The 20,029-nt window shown below is 40.0% G+C and overlaps 1 protein-coding gene across 2 annotated transcripts; it reads left to right on the forward strand.

The window, feature by feature from the left end:
* The first annotated feature begins 5,005 nt into the window (after nucleotides 1-5,005).
* On the forward strand, nucleotides 5,006-18,128 carry COMMD6 (COMM domain containing 6). Of its 2 annotated transcripts, none has more exons than XM_036300480.1 (4): nucleotides 5,006-5,138; nucleotides 5,228-5,239; nucleotides 14,281-14,433; nucleotides 17,907-18,128. In XM_036300480.1, exons 1-4 carry the CDS (start codon nucleotides 5,097-5,099, stop codon nucleotides 17,955-17,957), a joined length of 258 nt encoding a protein of 85 aa, XP_036156373.1. In that variant the 5' UTR covers nucleotides 5,006-5,096; the 3' UTR covers nucleotides 17,958-18,128. The 2 variants fall into 2 exon arrangements, with proteins under 2 accessions (XP_036156373.1, XP_036156374.1); XM_036300481.1 differs by having other exon boundaries at nucleotides 5,021-5,138; nucleotides 5,228-5,283.
* Nucleotides 18,129-20,029: the final 1,901 nt, after the last annotated feature.

Here is a 20,029-nt window from a genome sequence, read left to right on the forward strand (position 1 = left end):
AGTGGTAGAAGACAGATTTCAGTTCAGGCCTGTGGGACTCTAAAGCTTCCAGCACATCGCGTGATCCTCCACTGTCATAGTTTCCTACTGCTGCTGGAACAAATTACCATGAACTCTGCAGCTGAAAACATCCCAAATTTATTCCCTTACAGTCTGAGGATCAGAAGTTTGAAATGGGTTTCACTGGACTAAAACCAAGGTGTGGGTAGGGCTGTGTTCCTTCTGGAAGCTATATGGGAGAATCCACTTTCTTTCTTTTTCCAGCTCCCAGAGGCCGCCTGCTTCGTTGACTCTTGGCCACCTTCCATCTTCAAAGCCAGCAGCGCTGGCTGAATCTTCCTCACATCATATCCCTGAAAGTTTCTCTGACTCTAACTCCTCTATTCCCATATATCTTCCACATTGAAGGACCCTTGTGATTACATTGGGCTATCTGAGTAATTCAGAAACATCTTAAGGTCCACTGATTAGCAAACTTAATTCCATCCCAACCTTAATCCTCCCTTACCATGTAACCTAACATATTCACAGATTCTGGGGATTTGGAAGTTGACATCTTGGGGGGGGGGGCATTATTATGCCTACTACCCCCCAGTGATGTATGGTATGGTATGGTATGGTATGGTATGGTAGGGTATGGTAGGGTAGGGTATGGTAAGGTATGGTAGGGTAGGGTATGGTAGAGTACGGTAGGGTATGGTAGGGTAGGGTAGGGTAGGCTATGGTAGGGTAGGGTAGGGTAGGGTAGGCTATGGTAGGGTATGGTAGCATAGGGTATGGTAGGGTATGGTAGGGTATGGTAGGGTATGGTATGGTAGGGTAGGGTAGGGTATGGTATGGTATGGTAGGGTAGGGTATGGTAGGGTAGGGTATGGTAGGGTAGGGTATGGTATGGTAGGGTAGGGTAGGGTAGGGTAGGGTATGGTAGGGTATGGTATGGTAGGGTAGGGTATGGTAGGTTAGGGTAGGGTATGGTATGGTATGGTATGGTATGGTAGGGTATGGTAGGGTAGGGTAGGGTATGGTAGGGTAGGGTAGGGTATGGTAGGATATGGTATGGTATGGTAGGGTAGGGTATGGTAGGGTAGGGTAGGGTATGGTATGGTAGGGTATGGTAGGGCATGGTAGAGTATGATATGGTAGGGTATGTAGGGTAGGGTATGGTAGGGTGTGTATGGTAGGGTATGGTAGGGTAGGGTAAGGTAGGGTAGGGTAGGGTAGGGTATGGTAATGTATTTAGTGGACACCTATTGTTTTTCTTTTCCCAGAATGTTTTCACCCACGTTTTGTTGCATTATCTGCACTTCTCTCTACAAGCTTAGATAGAAATATTACTTGCTTCATGTGTGTCAATTTTATTTTCTCCATTACACTGTAATTCTTCTGAGATCAGAGTTTTTGCCACAGTTCGTGGGACATCCTCCTGCACATCTGGTAGTACCGGGTTTATTATAAGAGCTTCAAAACTATATTCTTTTTTAAATATATATATTTGTATTGATTTCAGAGGGAAAGGGAGAGGGAGAGATAGATAGAAACATCAATGATGAGAATCATTGATTGGCTGCCTCCTGCACGCCCCCTACTAGGGATAGAGCTTGCAACCAATGGAGCTTGTGCCCCGATTGGAATCAAACAGTGACCTCCTGGTTCATAGGTGGATGCTCAACCACTGAGTCACACCAGCTGGGCTTCGAAACTATTTTCTGATTGCCCAGGCCGGTGTGGCTCAGTGGGTTGAGCATCATCCTGTGCACCAGGAGCTGGCCGGTTCCATTCCTGGTCCGGGCACATGCCCAGGTTGCTGGCTCAATACCTGGTGTGGTGAGTGTGGGAGGGAGGAGGCTGACCTATGTTGGGAATGGGTGTTTCTCTCTTCCTCTCATTTCCCTTCTCTTTAAAAATCAATAAAACATATTTAAATTTTTTTTCTGATTTATATGTTCTACTTACATGTCATAAAATAAAAATATAAATAAAACAAAAGTTATGCTTACACATCTTTAATTTTAGCATTTTTCTTGATTCTATTCATAAAATCTATATTTTCCAAGTCTTAAACTTGCACAAAATCTGATATTTTGTAAGATGGAGGCCTTAAAAATAAACAGTTGATCACATGTGTTGCTAGAGTGTCAGGAGCACAAGAATAAGAGTAACTATTAGCAGAGATTGGGCTACATACAACTGACATTTTACTCTCCCCAAATTAGATCAATAGATTTTTAGAAAGGAACAGTCATGCTTAATTTAAATTTGTAAAAAATAAACTTTTAAAGGGAATGCATTGCAGGAAGCCACCCATTGTCTTCACTATCAGAGAAGTGCAAACAAGGATCCCGGAACGCAGGTGAACCTTGAACCCCTGGCAAGGGCCAGAGTTATGTACAGATTGTCTAGTCCAGACAATGGGGGCTCAACCTATTTCCTGATCAAATAGTCTCAAAGTAAATGCTTCTAATATTTACTGACCTTTAAGATAGTCTGTCTGTTACCACAATTACCTGCCTGACTAAGAGCTAGATGTGTATCCAAAGTTGAATAAGAGGTTGGCGAGGCCTGGGCACCAGGGGAAGTCCTTTCTCTTGCATTGGGCTTGCCCGCCTGGCCCCCAATATTTCCAAGTTATTATTTCTTGTCTCATCTCTTTCATTTGCGTACGGCCCCTCCTCCAGATCCCGAACCTTGAACCACACGGGACTTGGGGGAACATTCACAATGCATGAAAAATACAGAGAAATAAAAAAAAATTAACTTTTAAATATATTTCTTTTCATCTCTTGGGGGCATTTTTATGTAGTTAAGATTTACATATGTGTGTGTGTGTGTGTGTGTGTGTACATGTGGCCTGTGTGTGTTTAGTTGTGTATGTGTGCATACAGCTTCGCATAGAGCACAGTTCCCTCCGTGGATCATAATTTGATGGCAGCCAAGGGCTACAGAAATATTCCCTGACAAATGAAACAAATGATGCACTGACCAGAGGGAGGCACCACAGTGTCTTATCTTTCATCACACGTCCATAGAAAAGAAATAATTTTTTTCATTCAGAGACTGTGTTCCTAAGCTAATTAGTACTTTAATCAGATCTAATAACCTTGAGTCCAAAACCTTGGCTATTTTTTTTTTTTTTTTGCATAGATTCTGAGTGCTCCATGGCAGGCACAGTTCTGGGGGCTTTCCATGTGTTAACTAATGCAGTTCTCCCACAATTATATGAAGGTTGTTTGTGGGAGGCAGAATTTTGAAAGATGTTCCTCCCCCCAAGATTCTTCTTCCTGGTCATTCAATCAGAGACAACCTAGGCACTGCTCTGAAGGGAATTTGCAGATGAAATTAAGATTATGGCCCTGATCGGTTTGGCTCAGTGGATAGAGCGTCGGCCTGGGGACTGAAGGGTCCCGGGTTCGATTCCAGTCAAGGGCATGTACCTTGTCTGCGGGCACATCCCCAGTGGGGGTTGTGCAGGAGGCAGCTAATTGATGTTTCTTTCTCATCAGTGTTTCTCTCTATCCCTCTCCCTTCCTCTCTGTAAAAAATCAATAAAATATATTTAGAAAAAAAAGATTATGGACTTTAAGACGGGGAGGTTATCCTGGATTACCTGGGTAAACCCAATGTCGTCATTTGAGACCTTAAAAACAATGTGGTGCCCTAGCTGGCTTTGCTCAGTGGGTAAAGCATCGGATTTCGGACTGAAGGGTCCCGGGTTCGATTCCAGTCAAGGGCACATGCCTGGGTTGCGGGCTTGATCCCCAGTGGGGGGTGTGCAGGAGGCAGCCGATCAATGATTCTCTCTCATCATTGATGTTTCTATCTCTCCCTCTCCCTTTCTGCAATCAATAAAAAGATATTAAAACACACACACGCACACACACACACACACACACACCCCATGTGGTGAAAGAAAGGTGATGCGAATGGGAGGTCAGAGGGATTCCATGTGTGCAGAGGACTTGACCTGCCATTACTAGCTTTGAAGATGGAGAAAGGGGGCCACAAGACAAGAAATGCAGGGGGCCTCTAGAAGCTGAAGCCCCCCCCCCCCCCCCTCCAAAGCCATCAAGGAAATGGCAGCTGCGTGAAACTGCGCTCGGCCCAAACCTGAAAGGGTTTCTCCCCCGGAGCCTCCAGGGGGAACCCAGGCTGTCCTGTCACTTGACCAGAGCAGTTCTAGATTAGAGGAGACTAAGGAGACACCATAACCAATCGCACCCGGTGGCCCTTCATTACGTTGCTGGGTACCGTGCGGAACAGTTCTCCAGAATATTGCTGAGACAACCGAGGAAACTTGCATTTGTCCCATGTGGTTGCTAATATTTTATCAGTTTTAAATTTCCTGAGTGTGATAGTTGTGATTTTTCGGGAGAATGCCCTTGTTCTTGGGAGATACATGCTCAAGGACTTAGGGACAATGTGTCATCATTACTATGTATGTAACTAGGGCTAAAGCAAATGTGTAAAAATGTTAAGTGGGTGAGTCTAGATGGAGCATGGAGTGGATTTGCGACGAGTAGGAGGGAAGCGGGAAGCCCAGACGGGGCGCTATTGCTGCGGTCAGGATGGCAGCGGGGATAAAGCACCCCCCCACCCCCCAGGGAGCCCTGGGAAGGAAACCCGAGTGACGAAAGCTGATTATTAACTATAGTTCCCACAACTTCTCCCTCGTAAAACGAACTTCTGTGGGGAAGGGGGTGCGGCTTTCTCGCCGCTGGCCAATTTGATCGGGATCAATTACTCGCGCCAGCCACTAGCTTGCGCCTGCGCAGAGGGAGCTGTGCCCCCCTCATAGGAAGAGTCCACATCTACAGCGCTAGTAGGGGGAGACGGCACCCTAAAGTTCTATGTTCTCCCATAGCAGGGTATAGCCTACATACTGGTAACAATATTCCTAGAGTAGTTAATTTTTTCTGACTATATTCCTTAAAACTAGTTTTTAATTGATCATATGGGTGAGTTACACAAAAATGTTTGTTTGCTGCTCCCCCACGCCGATGCGTGCGCCAGGCCACCCGGGCCGGGAAGAGGAAGCGGAAGTGGTGGTAGCTCGGGGAGCGTGCACCTGAGTCGGTGGTGCAGAGCCCTGGACGCTTGCCATGGAGGGGTCAAACGAGCCGGCTCTGGATGCTAAGGCCAAGGTAAGCCCTGGGCTAGAGGCAGCTGGGGAGGCGGACCTCTGGTGCGAGAAAGGTCCTTCCCTGAATTGTTTTTTCTGCTTCCGTTTCAGGTCACCAACCAGGTGAGTGAGTGGCAGCCCCGCCCGGTCCTCGCTGGCCTCCGCGGGTAAGGGGCGGGCCGCCGCTGGCCCGCCTTCGGCCTTGGGAACCCGGGCCGATGCGCCGTGAACCTTCCCCAGCTTCCCCCGCAGTCCAAGGCCTGTGTCCGCAAGCCGGTCACCTTCGTCCCCCAACCTGCGTTGCCCCGCACTGCTCCTTCCTCTTTGCACCTGAGATGGTAGCCACTGCCTGCTGCCATCGTCCTTTAACCTCCCCACCCAGCCCAGCCGAAAGAGTTCAGGCCAAGTATTCTTGTTGATTAGGTCCCATTTATTCGAAATCAGTTGCACAGTACTTTTTAATATTTTTATTGCCTTGTAGGGAGAGGGGAAGGGAGATAGAGAGGAACATCGATAAGATTGAAACATCCAGCTGAGAGCTCTCCATCGGCTGCCTCCCGCACGCCCTCTACTGGGGATTGAGCCGCAACGCCTGCATGTGCCGTGACCTGTAATCTAACCAGCAGCATCTTGGTGCATGGGTCCATGCTCAACCACTGAGCACGCGGGGCTAGGTACACAATATTTCAGGATGATTATTGAGGGAATAAATTACAAAAATTTACAAAGATAGAACCGCAAACATTTTCTTAGTCTTAAAGACTAGTTATTTTGAGAATGGAGAGTATACCTCTTTAATCTTACTATGTGTGTACAGGGTGTCCCCCAAAAATGTAAACACAGTTTAAGAGCTGATAGCTCCAATTTTTGTTGTTGTTGTTGTTTTGTTAATCCTCACCCGGGGATATTTTTCCATTGATTCCATTGGAAGGGAGGGGGAGAGACACAGAGAGAGAAACATTGATGTGAAAGAGATACATGGATTGTTTGCCCCCCCACCCCCCCAATATATACGCCCTGACCAGAGCCAGGGCTGGAGCCTGTAGCCGAGGTTCGTGCCCTTGACCAGAATCTAACTCGGGACCCTTTAGTCCGCAGGCTGATTCGCTATCTCTTGAGCCATACTGGCTAGGGTTGATAGCTGAATTTTGAAAATGAAATGTATTTTAATAAACACTGCCTTTATAATTGTTCAAAGTGTGTGTATGCATTTTTTGGGGATACCTTATATATTTATACTCAAATAAGAATTTGAATTCTTAGCTATATCTTAATCCTGCTTCTTTGTTACAAGTGTTCTTGTTCTATTTTAGCTAATACACTGTTTTTAGACAAATAACTTATAACACACTTCCCAGAAGAAGAGTACTAAAACGATATTGTTTTAGGTCAGGAGTCACCCAGATCCATACAAAATACTATAAGAGATGAAATGAGAAAGAATGAGAATACAAGGGGCTGAGAGATGACCACTGACTGCTTTGTGTCATTTGTCTCCAATTGATCTTGCTGTTTGTTGTTTTTGAGGATTCCTGGGTGGTAGGGAGGACTCAGAGAGACAGTAATCAACACTCTTGTCTGGCTTTGCTCAGAGTTACTGGGTTAGTGCACTTGGATTCAGTCTTTCATAACTCATTTTATCCATTCACTTACACTAAATCACCTTGATTTGCGTAAGATATCTTGAAACGAAATCATACTAGATTATAAGGTTTTAAAAATTGAACCTTTTTATTGGGAGGGGAGTACTGTTTTTTAAAACAACACAAATTTATCAACGTTCTGGAGGTCAGGAATCTAAAATTAGTGTCGTAGGACTAACAAGGTTTGGGCAGGGCTGTGGAACCTCTGGAGGCTGTTGGGGAGAATGTGTTTTCTTGCCTTTCCAGCTGGAGGCTGCTCACAGTCCTTGGCTTGTGAGTTCGACCTCCATCTTCAAAGCACATCATTCTAACGTCTGCTTCTGTTGTCGCTTCTCTTTCTGCTGCTATCACCGTTGTGTTACCTTCTCTGACTCTGACTCTCCTGCCTCCCTGTTATAAGGACTTTGTGATTACACTGGGCCCACATGTATAATCCAGGAAACACTTCACCTCAGGATTCTTAATGTAGTCATATCTACAAAGTCTGAGATTCAAACTCCTGTCTGTCTGACTTTAGAATCTGTGCTTATTAAATTTAACAAACCGTGGTGCTATATTGCCCAGCACTAGAGGTCTAAGAGTATCTGTTACTTCACATTCTGATATTTAGAATCATTTTTGAAGTAATTCATGACTCTTACATAGATGTCTAATTAGAACTCTTCGTAGATGAATGATTGTTCCTATTGCTGCCACATTTTATTTTCTTGCCAGTTTTATGGTATAAATGAAAAGAAGTATGTTGTATTGACACAATACCTAGTGCCATTTTCCCTCTTCCGATATATAAGAAATAATGACTTAAATTTTGTACAGTGTATATGGTGCTTCATAAATGTGTGACTGTTTTTGTTCTATGTATTGTGTTGGATGTCCCAGCTGCCCTCAAGGCATTTATAGTACAGTGAATGGGGGAGAGAAACATACCCACAGATGACTGGTGTACACAGCAACATGTTCTAAGTGCTAGGGTAAAAGAAGTGACACAGAACATTCATAGGAAGGCTGAGTAAACCAGGAAAGACTTCGCAGAATGGGTAGAATATGAGAGGAGTTTTGAATTTTAAGATGTTTGAGAGTTGAATGCCAAGAGGCATGAACAGCATGAGGAAAGCTGTAAAGGTTGAAAGTTACTGTAAAGAAGGGATGCAGTGTGAGTACAAGTGGGAAAGCTCTTCAGGATTTCCATGACATGACTTTAGTGCTAGGTGAATGGTTGGTAACTAGCTCTTGGGGCAGCAGACTTTACAGGTTTGGACCAGTTGTATTAGAATTTGTTAATCTATACGCACTGTTTGGAGTCTGTACTCTGGATTGGAGCCGAGAAAGACTATAGAGAAGAAACTAATTCGGAGACTTCAGTGAAATTCAAGGCAAGATTTTAAAAATGGGCTTAAAGTAGGTTTGTAACAGTGAGATTGGGAAGACGGGAATAAATGTGAGTGGCATTGACTGAAATGAAATCTTGAGTACCTAGCAATTCATACATGTTTTGAATAAGGGGGAGAGAAAAATCAAAGTTGACTACAGTTCAAATGTGAGTCACTAGGAAAGTAGGGGCCATCAGTAGAAATGAAATGAGGATGAAAAACATTTTTGAGGAAAGATGATATGTTTGGCGTTGCTGGGGCACTAGTAGTGAATGTGTTTAATGGGAAAGATTTTATTTTATTTTTTAGTATTATTTTTACTGGGTGTATTAACATCTAAGAGGTAACTGGTTACCTGTAATATTTTTTCGTTATTTGTATTTGCAAAAATTTCTATAAACTAATGTAGTTCAGATTATATAGTTATGAGAATACATTTTTGGTAAATCATAGATCATAATAAGCTTATTGATAAAGTTATTTTCTGCCAGTTGCTCTATTGCTGCACAACAAACTACCCAAAACTTAGTTGATTGAAACAACTATTATTTCTTAGAACTCTGTGGGTTAACTGGGTTTAGCTGAGTTGTAGTTTCTACTCCCTAACGTTTCAACTACAGCTTTAGTCACCTAGGAGCCTAATTGGGCCGGAAGTCAAGAGGACTCACTCACATGGCTCAGTGATGACCTTGGCTGAGAGCTCAGCTAGAGCTGGTAATGGGAGTGACTTGGTTCTCCTTCACATGGCTGTGCACATCAATGGTGGCTGGGTTCCAAAAGGCAGTCCCAAGAGCCAGCGTTCCACGAAGAAGGAGGCAGACACTTCCAATTCTCCTAAGGCCCATGCTTGAGGATTCCAGAAAGTCTCTGCTGCCATATTCTGCTGGGACAGCTCGGGTTCTTGTAGAGGGAAAATAAGCTCTTTTTTTTAAAAAAAAAAAACACACACGTTTTTATTGATTTCAGAGAGGAAGGGAGAGGGAGAGAGAAATAGGAAGATCAATGATGAGAGAGAATCATTGATGAGCTGTCACCTGCATGCCCCCTAATGGGAATTGAGCCTGATCCTTAATTGAACTGATAACCTCTTGGTTCATGGGTCGATGGCTCAACCACTGAGCCACACCGGCCAGCAAAGCTCCATTTCTTGATGTGAGGAGCATCATGTACATATACCAATTTTTAGAAGCTATCTTTGGAGACTAACAGAGGTTCTAAACATATTAACTCAATAAATATTTATTAGAACATTCACTTTGTACCAGGTATTCAGTAGATTCAGTACTAAACTAGGTTGATAATGCTCCTGCACTCTTGAAGGTTGTATTTCCTTTGGGAGACAATTGATAAATAAACATGATAATTTCAGGTGATGATAAGTGCTATTAGGAAAATAAAGCGAAGTATGGAGAAAGGTGCCATTAAACAAGATAAGGGAAGCTGGTGACTTAGCAGATGTTTACCTGAGCTAGAGCCAATATGAATTCTCAAGTAGAAATTGCTAATCACTCATGCCTTAATCAGTTTCCACATATACGTTAATGCAAGTCCATAGAACTTTTTGCAATGATGGAAATGTTCTATATTGGCACTGTCCACTGTGGTAGCACTAGCCTCATGTGACAGGTGAGCACTTGATATATAGCTAGTGCAACTGAGGAACTGAATTTTTTATTCTATTTTTAATTTATTTAAATAGCCACATTTGGCTAATGGCTACTGTTGGACAGCTCAGGTCTACCATGTAGAAGATGCTAAACATTCTTGTCCCAATCTACTTTCTTGACCTACTAGAACTTAGTTTCATTCCAAATAGTAATCATGTTGCAGCTAGGTATAATAAAAAGTGTGTGGAGTATGGAATCAGGCAAATGTGGTGTAGAACACCAGCTCTGCTAGTTTTGTGTCCTTGGATGAGTTGTTTGATCAGTCATTTCCTCATAGCACTTCTGAGAGAGATTAATGTGTGCAGAACACTTAACATTCTTTCCATTTGAAAACATCGATTTAAAAGGAAGAGAACATAAAAATATCTATTTTGTGACTCTAGCTATAAAAATTACAGATAAAGACTTGAAATGGGGGCACAGAAATAAGAAAATAGTTTTCAGGAGAGAGTTGTGAATGATTATTTTTCTAATTTTCTCCTGGGTTGTGTTTTGAAAAATAAAAATGAAATTTAAATAGAAATGGTCTTTAGCAATTTTATCTTCATCAATTTTACCTTTTACTCTACATTTGCTTTCTGATTATTTTTCTTCTGTGTATTCATTTTACTTCAAGATGTTTTTTCCCCCCTACTAACTTTTTTCTTTGTAAATTATTTTCTTCATTCTCTAAGAATTTTAAGGCTACATTACTTCATTCTTAATATTCTCCATAGTGATAAGTGTGCTCTGTTTTGATTTTTTTTTTTTTTAATATCCCATGCACTTAATTTTTATTTAAGGCTAAACTACACTTTTTAGTAGGTTTGCGTTTAATTTTCATTTAAGTGTTCAGTTTAGAATTTGGGAGATTCTCATCCCATAAACCTAACCCCAGCTTTCTTTGACCCATGAATACTAACTTGGCCCAATAAGTGAATGGCAGCTCTCCTCATTTTCTCACCTGCCAGTTTCACCATTGTAATGGTCAGCGGACTCCACCATTGTGTTCCTTAATTGCTTTTCTGCTTGAGATGATTCAGAGTTTTATTTCAGGCTTTGAGAGTCACATAAGCAGTGTTTTACTCTACCATTTTACTGTGGACAATAAAAAATGGAACTTCTTACACCAAGGAGATGTATAGGATGAATAAGTTTAAAATGGATCCAGTTATATTTTTGGACATCACCATTGAACTGATATAAAATATCTGTCTCTAATCATGAACCCCTTGAATAGTGTTCTCGGATTTTTAGCCACTTATTGAACATGTTTATTTAGATGTTCCTTCTCACTTCTTGGTAATACCTTTGTACCTAAAATATATAAAGTCCTGGTTGATACATGATATCAGAATTCTCCCAGTCATCTGGGCTCACATTTTTATAGTTGTTTTTCTTTGATATCTCCCATAACTGTAGATAATCATCAGTACCTAGTGATTCATTCTTCAGAGGTTCAGCTCAATCCTACCTGTCACCACCTTCATTCAGGCATTTAAAACTTTATACTTGGATTATTGTATTTTGCTGCCACCAGATGAATATTTTTTAATCAATACACTATATCATTCTCTGTGAATCCCTATTGCCTACAGGAAAAGTTTAAATGACTTATATGATAGATTGTTTTCCATAATAAGATAGAGTACCTGAGAGTATTTTGGAAACCTCTGAAAACTCATATAATTTGTAAAGAATTAGTGGCCTTTTGATCACCTTTCTTGGCTTTATTTTCCAAACTTCCTTATAAAAGCCTTCCAGTTTAAGACAGGTAAATATGTTCTTCCTTAACCAGATTTATTTTTCTTTTTATCTCTGGTTGGTTCAGCTTAATATTTATTAGGCACTTATTCTTTGGTAGGCGTGTATTTACGGAATATATAAATAAGACACATTTCCCTCTCAATTTCAGTTCTTTTTATTCTTCAAACTGAGTTTAAAGTTATCCCTTCTATAGCGTTATCTCTTGATCACCCAGGCCTACAATAACTTTCTCTTTTCAACCAGGAACTCACTGACTTATATCCCACTCTGCTATATGTGCAAAATAACATATATACAAAACATATAGACAGGTTAATGAATTATTTTAATTTTTCCAGTTTTATTGAGATATAATTGACATAGAGCACTGTATATAAGTTTAAAGTACACCACATAATGACTCCACATACAGATATTGTGAAATGATCACCACAATAAATTTAGTTAACCTTCATCTCATAAAGTTATAAAAAAAAGAGTAATTTAAATTTGAGTATCTGTGTTACTACAATCAAAACTCAAGAAATGGAACATTACCAGTCCTGGAAGTCTAACCACATGGCCCTTGGCAATCAAACCTCTTCCTTCCTTCCTGTCCTTTTGTGATAATCATATTGTCGCTTCTCATAGTTTTGCCATCTAGTTTTGCATTCCTAAACTATTATATTTCCCGTTTCTCAAGTTAAGTGAATTCATCACATAATTTTACTCGTTTCAGCATTTTTGGTGTTAAGTGTAGCTGAAGTTCATTAATTTTCATTGCTGCATTTCATTGTCCATTCTAATACTGATGTACATTTGAGTTATTTATAATTTAGGGCTATAATGAATAAAGCTACCAGAAACATTCTGATATCCTGTGTACACATGCACAAGTTTTTCTAGGTTGTATTCGTAGTTGAATCTCTGGATAACAGGGCGTGCATACTTTCAGCTTTCCTAGGTAAAGCCATTTTTTCAAAAGATTGGCCCAATTTAGAATCCCATCAACAGCGTATGATACACCTTTTTTCCTAATACTTAGAATTGTCAGACTTAAAATTTTGCCATATTGGTACATGTGTAGTGGTATTTCATTGTGGTTTAAAATTGCATTTCCCTGTTTCCCTTTTATATGTTTATTCATTGGTAATTCTTTTGTTATATACCTACTATCCTTTTTCTATTTTTGTGTGGGATGCTTTTATTTAAAATGTACCTATACAATCTTTTTACTTATTAAATACATTAACCTTTTATGAACACCAACCTGACCTTAATGCTGTAGCTGATTGGTCCAAAGCAGTTAAGGAAATTTTGGTTCTCACACCAATCCCACCTTTTAAAAAGAAATTTATTAACAAGCAAAGCTTTTACACAGTAAGCATTAATTTGGTAGCAAAAGGTATCTGTCAGTAGACAAGTATTTTTTTGTGAGTGCCTGCTAATTCATCCACTCATGGCCATATATTTTATTTATTTACTTTTAATTTTTAACATATTTTTATTGATTTCAGAGAAGAAAGGAGAGGGAGAGAGAGAGAAACATCAATGATGAGAGACAATCATTATTGAGCCAGAAACCTGGGCATGTGCCCTGACCTGGAATTGAACCATGACCTGGTTCATAGGTCAGTGCTCAACCACTGAGCCACACTGGTTGAGCCAGGGTCATATATTTTAGAGTCATTATTAAGAGCTGCATTTATCCAACCTTGTTTTATGCCATAGCAACACTGAACAATCATTGACAGGAATTAGCTAAAAAGTACTGAGGCAGCCAGTAGTCAATAAGCATGTAATCTTTGGAGTCAAACAAACTTTGGTCCAAGTTCTGATTCTAGAAATATGTGACCTTGTGCACATTATCCAGGCTATCTAAAATTCAGTTGTGTGTCATCTGCAAAATGGAAATAATAGCCTAGAATGTTATGATGATTCAGTAAGGCATTTAAACATTTAAATTGCATAGCACATCACCTGGCAGGTGTCCATTAACAATGGTGATGAAATTTAAACTACCTATCACCCAGTATTTATGCTAATGCAAGGTTTCAGGTTGAGGATCATGGTGAGGAAGGAAACTGGAATGGTTCCCATGTGTGCCTCAGTCAAATAGGAAAAGGGTATATAACTCATTCTCCATTTTAGGACTTTTAGGTTATGGAATGGGGGAAGGCATATATAATAGAAAAGAGGTAAGAGACACCAGAGCATTTGGAGGCCCCTTAAATGCAGAAGCAAAATTAAAGGAAAACTAGTACTGCCACATCTTCCTTCTGCTTTCAATACACACCTGTGGAGATTTTTTTGTTTTTCCTTTTGTAATTATGATAGTATTTTTTATTTTTTATTTTTATTTCAGAGAGGGAGAGAGATAGACACATCAGTGATGAGAGAGAATCACTGATTGGCTGCCTCCTGCACGCCCACTACTCGGGGTGGGGGGGGGATCTAGCCCGCAATCCAGACATGTGCTCTTGGCAGGAATTGAACCTGGGACCCTTTAGTCCGCAGGAGGAGGCTCTATCCACTGAGCCAAACCGACTAGGGCACAGTATTGTTTTCTAACTCTGTCTATATCCCTTATTGCCTCTCCATTTTCATTTGGTGGTTGTGCCTCCAGCAATATTAGGATAAAGATGTTTTCTTTAACTATGATTGACAAAAGTTGAATGTGAGAGCAGTAAAATTAAATAAATATCTGAATTCAGAGCAATATTATTACCAATGTATTGTTTTGTACTGTTTCATTACAGCTTGTAGATTTTCAGTGGAAACTGGGTATGGCTGTGAGCTCAGACAGTTGCAGATCACTTAAGTATCCTTATGTTGCAGTGATGCTAAAAGTGGCAGATCATTCAGGCCAAGTAAAGACCAAGTCTTTTGAAATGACAATTCCACAGTTTCAGGTTTGTGATTTAATTCAGTCAATTGTAGCTCATTGTTCTGTCATTGCTGCTTAACATTATGTATAAAATCTTAAGGGGGGATATTAATTGTTTTTATTTACAATTGTTTTGATGTGCTTTCTATTTATTAGTATACAAGATCTGAATTTGTTTTCTCTGGGAATTTGATAAGTTGTTTTCAATATAATATGCTGAATTTGTGTACTGTATCATTTGATCACTTTCACAGTAGTCTTCTGTAATATATTTAGAAAGTTTTCATTTTCTCTCGCAGGATATTTACTTTGCTTTTAACTGTTTTATTCTTTTTAAGTTTAATATTTGAGAATGATGAGCTAAATGAATCTTATTTTTAATAGTGTTAACCTTGAATCTTCTGACTAATAATGTTTATAAAAAGCAGATCAGAACACTAATACTTGCTGATTAGTTCTGTTAGATAGAGATTTGAGTATCTGAATTGTTTATATTTGGAGTCCTGTTAGTCATATTAGCATTCTACCTGTTTTCTATAAGGAAGGAAGAAAAAAGAGGGTAGATGAGAAATTACATTTTTTTAAAAATGTACATACAGGGAAATGTGTTGTCATTAACTACTTTAACTGGTCTTAGGGTTTTGTTTTTGTTTTTTTTATTTCAAGCTGAGTGAACAGATAAGAATCTTCACAGCAGTTAGTACTCCTAAGAAAACGCTCTCATAAGCCACTTTTGAGTTTTTCTTTTACTTTTTCCCCTCAGATTTATTAAGGTATAATTGACAAATAAAAATTGTATATATCAAAGGTGTACAAGGCGATATTTTGGTTATATGCACATTGTGAAATGATTACCACAATCAAGCTAATTAAACTATGTCACCTCACTTAATGTGTGTCTGTATGGTGAGAACACTTAAGATCTGCTCTCCTGGCAAATTTCAAGCATATAACACATTATTATTAACTGTAGTCACCATGATGTACATTATGTCTCCAAAACTTACTCATCTTATAACTGAAAGTTTGTAATTTGACAAACATTTCCACATTTTCCCCACTCCCCAGTCCTGATAACCAGTCTACTCTCTGTTACTATGAGTTCCACTTTTTTAGATTGCATATATAAATGAGAGCAGGCGATATTTGTCTTTCTTGTCTTCTGGCTTGTAGGTTCATTCATATTGTCAAAATAGCAGGATTTCCTTCTTTCTAAGGGTGAATAGTATCCTGTTGTGAATGTATGTATATGTATTTATATATCATATGTATAAATATTTTTATATTGTATATGTTTTTATATATCACATTTTCTTTATCCCTTCATCTGTCAGCACACACTTAGGTTGCTTCTATACCTTGGTTATGGTGAATAAAGCTGTAATGAACATATGAGTGCAGATATGTCTTTGAGATAGTGATTTTATTTCCTTTGGAACAGAAGTGGGGTTGCTGGATCATATGGTAGCTCTGTTTTACAAATTACATTTTAAGGTTTTTTCCTCCTTTTGATTTCTTTCTTTTAAAACTGATATCTCTGCTTTAAAACGAAAAAGAATGGTCACAGATTCAGCATTAATAATGCTAATTAATATCTTAATGGAATTAGGACTTCATTAAAAAGGAAATAAATATAGTATATTGTGATTTGTGAGTAGCCTTCAACTGAATAGAAGAACCCCTTCAATTTCAAAAGAGAATATAGATTTCAGTTCTTTTTATAATTCAGAATCTTATTCTTATTTTTCTGTGTAGCCTTTATATGCTCTGATTCCACCTGCAGAATTTTTTTTTCCTCATAGGAAAAACACACACAAATGGGGCAACTCTTTTAAAGTTAGTTTTTACATGTCTTAACATCTAATGAGGAAAACAGAGCCCGTTAGTCAAATTACAGGACTGAAACCTTGGCAACATTCTTTGAGCTTTCAATTTATATCTTTTATTGTAGCTGAAATTTTGACCTTGACTTTTACAGAGAGAAGGGAAAGGGAATGAAAGAGAGAGAGAAACATTGACATGAGTGTGAAACATCAATCTGCTGCCTCCTGCACAAACCTTCCTACCAGGATCCAGGCCCACAACCAAGGCATGTACCCTGACTGGGAATTGAACAGGCAACCTATCGGTGCATAGACTGGGCCCAGCCAACCGAAGTTTTCCTATATAAAACCCTAATATGCAAATCAACCTAACGGTGGAATGACAGGTCACTATGATGAAAACTGACCACCAGGGGGCAGACACTCAACGCAGGAACTGCCTCCAGTCAGCAGGCCCCAACTGGCAGTTGCCGGGGTCCCCTGATGGCCCTGCAAATTGGCCCTGATCACTGGCCAGGCCTAGGGACCCTACCGGTGAACGAATTCTGTGCACCAGGCCTCTAGTCTATATAATAAAGGCCTAAGTGACCATTACGGCGGAACAACCAGAACGACTGGTTGCTATGATGTGCACTGACCACCAGGGGGCAGACGCTCAACTCAGGAGCTGCTTCCTGGTGGTCAGTGTGCTCCCACAGGGGGAGTGCTGATGAGCCAGAAGCCAGGTGCACGGCTGGCAAGTGCAGCAGCAGTGGCAGGAGCCTCTCTCGCTTCTACTGCATGCGGGCTGTAAGGAGCGAGGGGTCCTGGACTGCAAGAACCCCGGACTGCGAGAGGGATGTCCAACTGCCAGCTTAGGCCCGATCTCCCCTGAGGGGTCTCGGACTGCGAGAGGGCACGAATTTCGTGCACCGGGCCTCTAGTCGGTATATATTTTGAAAGAAATAGTCACATCCTTCTCATTCCATAATCAATTTACATGTAAATTAAAACAAAATACACTCTTAAGTACCAGTAGAGAGTTAAAACTAAAAAAGAAGGAAAAGGCAAATGTGTAAATCATTTTTGCTGAGGTTAAATTTTAAATTTGCCTCCCTACTTCCTGGCAGGTTGAAGAGAAGGAAGACAGAATATGTTTGATCCCTTTCTTATCTAAATTTGAAAAAAGAAGATGACTTCTACAGGAGAACGATCAGACTAGCTCAATTTTTAAATGAAAGAAAAATAAGCTCCTATCATTTAAGCCATTGTCAATGTTGGGTCTCTCATAGTGCAATTGAATCCATATCTGAAACAAAACAGCCCTTATCACCCTGGACTGCAGTCTTTCACTAGATGTAAAGTGATTTGAGGCTTGGGAACCAACCTGTCATTTTTTGTTATTTTTATCTTCAGTGTCTAAGACAGTGCTGGCTAGTTAATGAACCTTTCTGGTGTGATCTCAAAAGAACTTTCTTGTATACTTTTTGAAAAGTTTAGTTATGTGCTAGTTATCCAACTCTGCAATATTTTTGCTTATAGTACCAAATTATGCCTCTTTTTTTTTTCCTCAGAGTAACCTTCAATAATAGTTCAGAATATCACATTCACATATAATCTTATTGTTATATAGCCTCTGGTGGTCAGATATTATTACCTCTGAAAGTAAAATTAACATTATTTTTCTCCTTTCCAGAATTTCTACAGACAGTTCAAGGAAATTGCTGCAATTATTGAAACTGTGTGAAAACTGATTGCTTGGTTGGTAAATTGCTACCATCGTTCTAAAATCATGGACTTCACGTTCTGCACTCTAACTGTATGAGGATCAGATGACTTTTTTATTGAAAGAAAATTGTACTTTTGTTTTTCCATTTTTTTAATAAAAAAACTAGACACACAGGAATTAGATAAGTGATCAGTGCACTTATAGATGTGAATGTACTAAAAGCCACTGAATTTGTTATCAGCAGAAGTGGAGTTCTTGGGGTGCCATGGGGAAAACAATTTTCTGAGGCCCACTCGGGAGGATGGGGTTTCATGGAAAACTTTATTGATGATGTAAAATTCAGGGGGTTCTCCTCCAAGGTCCCATCCACCATGGAAAAAGTCCAGTCATATCTTCAGCAGGGTCAGGGTTAAGGCCACTGCCCAGTTTCCACTCCATATGAAAATCCAGTCCAGTCCAGCATCTGGCTAGCTTAGCTCGTGTTCCCAGCTGCACTCCATTGTGTGTGGGGTCTGCACTGCCCTGAGCCCTGTGGCTATGGAGAGGAAATAGGTGTGTGCACAGGCGAGTGCAGGTCATGGAGCAAGAGACAGAGAGGGAATAAGAAGCACAAGAGAGAGGGAACTCTGTCTGAGGATTTTATCCTTCCAAGATTTTGTGTGCTTGCAGTGGCTCTGCCCTCCTAGCCAAATTATCTTTTTTTCAGGCTAGTATGACAGGCAAGCTTCTTCGCTGCATCACCCTGGCTTCACTGCACATGTGCCCATGTCCCCCTTTCTTCGGTCCCTTCCCCCAGTGATCTGCAGGGAATGGACCTGTGCTTCCCTGGGGAAGGTGAAGCTGTAGCTTTTTGGTGAAGCTGCCCAGATGACCATGCTTATAATGTCTGGCCTCCTGTCCTTTTCCCATTATTAATATTAACTAGCTAGTTGTGATGACAACAAACCGAACACTTTAAAGGGAGAACTCAGTGGTATGTGAATTACATATCAATAAAAAATAAATAACAATGATTGAAAACATTGAGAAGGATGACATTACTTTATAAATTCAGTAACACAGTGTTCAATTACTATAAAAACAATCAGTGAGAAGGGTGAGTTTGCTCTCAAACATTTGAAATCAGGTTAGGATCGACCATTGTTTCCTTATATTAGCCACGCATTCAATTATTTGTTATTAATTTTTATAGAAAGTTCAAATACATGCCCAGAGATAGATAAGTTTTATTCTGAGTTCTGTTTACAACTGAGTTAACCTGTTAGGAAAGTTAACATTTTACATGATCTTTGTTGAATTGATAAACCAATTGTTAAAGTATTTTATATGAAGCCACAGCAATCAACACATATGGCATTGCTTAGGAATGGGCAAATAGATCACTGGAATAGACTAGGTGGCCTACAAATAGATTAAGACATTTTGGGCAAGGATGGTATTTCAGCTAGGTGGGAAAATGTGACTATATATGATACTAGCACAGTTATAATATTTGCAAAAATAAATTCCAGATTAATGAATTAAATAGAAAAGATAAAAATTAGAAGTCTTAGGGAATATTTATGTTAACTGAGGCTTGGGAAGATAGAAACCCCATAGCTATAATTTAAAGCAAATGTATTTGAAAATAAAAATTAAACATTTATTTGTAGAAAAATAATGGGCCATATACAAAGACAAAAGACAAACACTAGGTTGATATGTAAGTTAGTGCTTTAAGTATTTCACTTAGGAAGAGAGTTTAACAAGAAATTAGACATTCACTAAACTGTCAGAAAGACTGAGGAAACAAGGCAGGAGAGATGGCTGGCTTTAGAAAGTCCGGTAGTGCAGGAATTTCAGGGAAGGCCACTGCCAGCAATCGGCACAACGCAGCTCATCACCTGGAAGTCACTGTACCACGTGCTATTCTGCCATCTGTCCATGCGGGCCTCTCATTATGTGAAAGTTAAGCCAGGACCCTGCTGACACAAATTTAGCCAACTGAATTTCCGGGTTTTTAGTGCCTATAAAGGGTAGATTTAGAAAGAAGAATGGTGCTGAGTGTTTTGACTGCTGGCAGAACTAGGACTTGTGGTCTTTTTGCAAAG

The sequence above is a fragment of the Myotis myotis genome, unplaced genomic scaffold (genome assembly GCF_014108235.1).
Source record: "Myotis myotis isolate mMyoMyo1 unplaced genomic scaffold, mMyoMyo1.p scaffold_m19_p_3, whole genome shotgun sequence".
NCBI classification, from domain to species: Eukaryota; Metazoa; Chordata; class Mammalia; order Chiroptera; family Vespertilionidae; genus Myotis; species Myotis myotis.

Bases quoted from the DNA above. Each gene is read 5' to 3' on its own strand.
- COMMD6 (XM_036300480.1), top strand. From the start codon at position 5,097: ATGGAGGGGTCAAACGAGCCGGCTCTGGATGCTAAGGCCAAG. The intron at 14,434-17,906 runs GTTTGTGATTTA...TCTCCTTTCCAG, and splicing joins TGACAATTCCACAGTTTCAG to AATTTCTACAGACAGTTCAA.